This window comes from Dromiciops gliroides, chromosome 3 (genome assembly GCF_019393635.1).
Source record: "Dromiciops gliroides isolate mDroGli1 chromosome 3, mDroGli1.pri, whole genome shotgun sequence".
Classification (NCBI taxonomy): Eukaryota; Metazoa; Chordata; class Mammalia; order Microbiotheria; family Microbiotheriidae; genus Dromiciops; species Dromiciops gliroides.
The window spans coordinates 658,332,873-658,337,326 of NC_057863.1; the positions used below are offsets into that span (position 1 = coordinate 658,332,873).

Consider the following 4,454-nt stretch of genomic DNA (forward strand, 5'->3'; position numbering starts at 1 on the left):
TCTGACAAGATCGTATCTGGGCCAGAGAATAAGGGAACAAGCAGATGAACCCCTCTACCTCTCCTCCACCCTGTCCTCCTGCCCCTCATTTGCATTAGCACAAACTGGGCAACTGGGGAGGGAAGACACAGAAACCCGGCTCCCTAATGGGGGTATCTGGGAGGCAGGGAGGGAGGGAGGATTGCCTGGACTGCTGAGGTCTGCTTCTTTTCCAGGGATGCTTCCCAAAAGAGATCACCCCAATTCTACGCTTTCCCTTCAAACTTCCCTCTCCTACCCCCCCCCATCTGCCCCCTGGTTGAGTTGAATTTTGATACCCACATCTGTGTGTGCCTGTGTGTCCCTGGGCCTCCTCCAACTCCTTGCATCTGGCTGCCCCTCCCTATAAAACCCCACCCTCCTTGAACTGGAGACCACAAGGAAAGAAGAAGCTGTTTGTTCCCTTTCTTTAAAAGGCTGGGGATTGGGAAACTTCACTGGGCTGGCCACATCAGGATCCTCTACCTCTGCCCCTCTGCCTCACCTTCTCTCCAGAGTCCAGGGCCCCCATGGCCCCCATGGCCCCCATGGTCCCCACACTCATTGCTCTGCTGTGCTTTGGTGAGTCCTGGGGAGGGAGATTCATGAAGGCTCCTGGGATGGGGGCTCTTGTAGCTTTTACAGTAGCCTTACAGATCATTGTGGCCATTCCTCAGCCCATACATGCCTTTTACAAAGGGAGAAACTGAGGCTCAGAGGGGGAACTGATTTTCTGGAGGTCCCAGTGAGCGGGGGCAGGATCCAGGTCTCCTGGAACCCACCTAGCCTCTCTCAGTCCAGTCTCCATGTCCAGGCTCTGGCTTCCTTTTTCTTTTATCTCTAGGATTGGGTAGGAAGGAAGTGGGGAGCCATGTCTAATAGGGGTCTTCTCCAACAGAACTGTGTGTGGGCCAAAGGATCAGGACACAGGCAGGTGAGCACCTTCCCTTCCCTCCACCCCAAGCCCAGATCCCCATTTGGCACAGACTGGGTGGCTGGAGAGGGAGGACGTAGGAGCCTGGGTGAGGCTAAATGTGGGTGTCTATGGGAGGAGAGACTGGGGACAGGGAGGGAGGACCCTCTGGACCTCTGAGCTCTGCAGATTCTCTTCCAGGGACACTCTTCAGACCCACCCTCAAGGCTGACTCAGGTCCTCTGATCCCCCGGGGGACAGCTGTCACCCTCAGGTGCAAGGGACATCCTGGGGCTACTTGGTATGGTCTGAAGAAAGGAGAATCTCAGTCTCAGAATATGACTAGAGTTGGGATGGAGGCTCAATTCAATATTTCATCTATGACAAAGGACACCGCAGGAAGTTACTGCTGCCTCTACAAGAGCCAGTCTGGCTTATCAGAGCCCAGTGAACCTCTGGAGCTGGTGATGACAGGTGAGGTGGAAGGAACCCTCAGCCTCTGGCTTTGCTTCTCAGCCAAGGCTAAGTCTGTGCCAGCAGGTCCAGCCCTTAACCACCAGCATCCTGCCCCAAGGTCAGCCTGGGCATGTGCCTGCAATATCTGTGTGTGTGTGTGTGTGTGTGTGTGTGTGTGTGTGTGTGTTTTGGGGGAGATGGGAGATAAAGCTGCAGATGAGATTTGGGGGGAGCACTCCAACCAGTAGAGGGGGGTCAGCTATCCAGGGTTATGGGGGAGGAGAAGACTAGGCTCCCCTGGAGCCTCCCAGTGGAGGAAGCCTGTGCCCTGGGTCATTACAGCTGTTTCTGCCCTTTCTCTCCCAAACCACTCCCTTTCCTCTGCCTTCTCCCTGCCCTGTGTGGGACTGGTCCCTCCTGAGGGGGGTCATATACATTTTGGGGCCTCATCTCCATTCTCAGGACACAGGGCAGAGCTGAGGGGAGAAGCCATCCCACACTGGGCTTGCTGGAGGCACGAAAGGGAGAAGGAAGGTGTTTCCCAGCCCATCAACTTCCCCTTGAAAGCAGGAGAGTGAGAGGAAGATGACTCCACTGGTCCTCAGAGAAGGGAGCAGTGCCCAGGCTGGGGAGGGACAGCTCCCTTCTCACTCCTGGTCTTCCTTCCCAGGCTTCTATGATAAACCCACCCTTGCAGTCATATCCACCCAGGAAGAGGCTGAGGGACACAGCGTGACTCTCTTGTGCCATTCAGAGCAACAGTTTGATCGCTTCACCCTGTATAAGGGGATAGAGGCCAACACCTCTCGACTCCAGAAAGTCTGGTTCTGGACACAGGTCTCCAGTGCTTCTCTGGCTACTGTTCAGGAAGGAATCTATCGATGCTACAGTTTTCACAGTCAGTATCCCTACCTGTGGTCGGCCCCCAGTGACTCCTTGGAGGTCAGGATCACAGGTGAGGAACTCCCACCAGCCCACAATAGACTTCACTGCTCAAAGGGCTCTACAAGGGCTGGGGGCAGAGGCGGGGGCGGGGGAAGGGGTAATCTCAGAACTCCCCCAGGGTTCTGGAAGGGGACACAAAAGAGAGGATGGGGGGGGGGTCTCACGACTTCAGAAAGGAACTTTGGAAAGAAGGGAGCTTGTAGGGTCCAGCAGGGAGGAGGGGGGAAGGTAGGTCTAAGAGGAGGGGATCAAGCAGGATCAAGCTCTCTCAGTCTCCTTGCCTCATTCCCAGAACCCCAGTTAGGTCCCTGGTTTTCAACAGCACAACCAGGCTCTCCAATTGGTGAGTGACAGGAACTGCTTGGTGGGGTCGTGAGGGTGGGGGTGGGGGGCAGGGGTTGGGCTGGGGTCTGAGCTCTCTGTGGAGAAGAAAATCTGGGCTCACATTAATTGTCACTTAGGAATAGGCAGCCCCTGCCCTCTCTCAATGACAGTCTCTTTCTCACCAGATGCGACCCCCCAGGATTACACTGCGTGCAATCTCATCCGCCTCAGCCTGGCTGGGCTGGTCCTCATCATTCTGGGGGGCCTGCTGGTAGACACCTGGTACAACTTGAGGGAGCTCCAAAGAACAGCCCTTGCCTGAGAAACCAGAACAGAGCTGGAGTCCGGTGGACAAGTGGGTGCTCACAAGTCACTGAAGCTCTCAAGGACAGTTATATATAGTTTAGAGAGAGGAAAGGGCAGGATCTCAGCCGTGTTTTCCCTGGCATAGCGCCTAGTTTCCCTTCCCTTCAGCTGATAAGATAATGACAAGCCCTCTCCCTCCTCCTCTTCTTCTTTATCCTCCTCTTCCTCTTCTCTTTCTTCCTCCTCCTTCCTCTTACCTCTCTTCCTCCTTTTCATCCCTCTCTCTCTTCATCCCACTCTCCCTCCTCTGCCTCCTCTCTGCTCTCCATCCCTCCTCCCTCTTTTATTCTTCCTTTCTCCCTCCTCTTTCCATTCTACTCCTTCCTTTTCCCCCTCTCTTTTTCCTCCTCTTCCTCCTCTTTCTTCCTCCCTTCTTTCTCCTCCCCTTCTCCTCCTTTCCCTTTTCTTTCTTTTTCTTCTTTCCCTTCCTCATCCTCCCTCTCTCATTCCTCCTTCTCCCCCTTCTCCTCCTCCTTGATCATCAGTTATGACTGATTAAAGGACAAATATTCCCCAAGAATACAAAAGCCCTGCAGTCCCTGAAACACAGTCACTGCCTGCCCCCTGGAGGTCACTCTTAGCCTCTGCATCAGCTCTGCGGGCTCTTCAGAGTCTCAAGGTCTTCTCAGATAGATTTGCTGTGATGGCACGCATGCTGGTTGAGGCACTAAGCTGCTCTCTCCACTATGGTGGAAGAAGTAAGTCCTCTTGGGCTCCTCACTCATAGACTTCAGGCTTCTCATCCTGGACTTGGCAGCTTCTGACGGGGAATAGGCTCCAGCTGAGATGAAGGGGAAACACCTGGCAGGGAATAACATCAGCACCCAAGTCCCAGAATCCTTAAGTTGCCTCTCTTTGGCTAATCGATTTCTTTCCAAAATTGTTTGTGATCAGAACTGAATGCAGTTTTCTTGATGTGGTCTGATCAAGGAAGAGTTTGGGAGGTTCTATGTCCCCCTCAGTCATGGAAGCTGTCTTTTTTTTGTGTGTGTGTGAGGCAATTGGGGTTAAGTGACTTGCCCAGGGTCATGCAGCTAGTAAGTGTCAAGTGTCTGAGGCTGGATTTGAATTCAGGTCCTCCTGAATCCAGGGCCGGTGCTCTATCCACTGCACCACCTAGCTGCCCCTATGTCTTTCTTAAAAGAACATGAATGGGGCAGCTAGGTGGTGCAGTGGATAGGGCACCGGCCCTGGAGTCAGGAGTACCTGAGTTCAAATCCGGCCTCAGACACTTACTAGCTGTGTGACCCTGGGCAAGTCACTTAACCCCAATTGCCTCACTAAAAAAAAAAAAAAAAAAAAGAACATGAATGAGAAAATCCTCCATAAACACAAACATTTCTATATACAAAGAATATCAGAATCTAAAGGTTGGATGGGAAATTCTCAAGCTATTACATACAACTTAGTTTTTAAAAAAATACATATACAT

At 52.9% G+C, this 4,454-nt stretch overlaps 1 protein-coding gene across 1 annotated transcript; it reads left to right on the forward strand.

Annotated features, from left to right (window-relative positions):
* The first annotated feature begins 472 nt into the window (after positions 1–472).
* On the forward strand, positions 473–2,978 carry LOC122748364 (leukocyte immunoglobulin-like receptor subfamily A member 5). Its single transcript, XM_043994014.1, has 5 exons — positions 473–600; positions 917–952; positions 1,133–1,405; positions 2,058–2,342; positions 2,800–2,978. Exons 1-5 carry the CDS (start codon positions 549–551, stop codon positions 2,976–2,978), a joined length of 825 nt encoding a protein of 274 aa, XP_043849949.1. The 5' UTR covers positions 473–548.
* Positions 2,979–4,454: the final 1,476 nt, after the last annotated feature.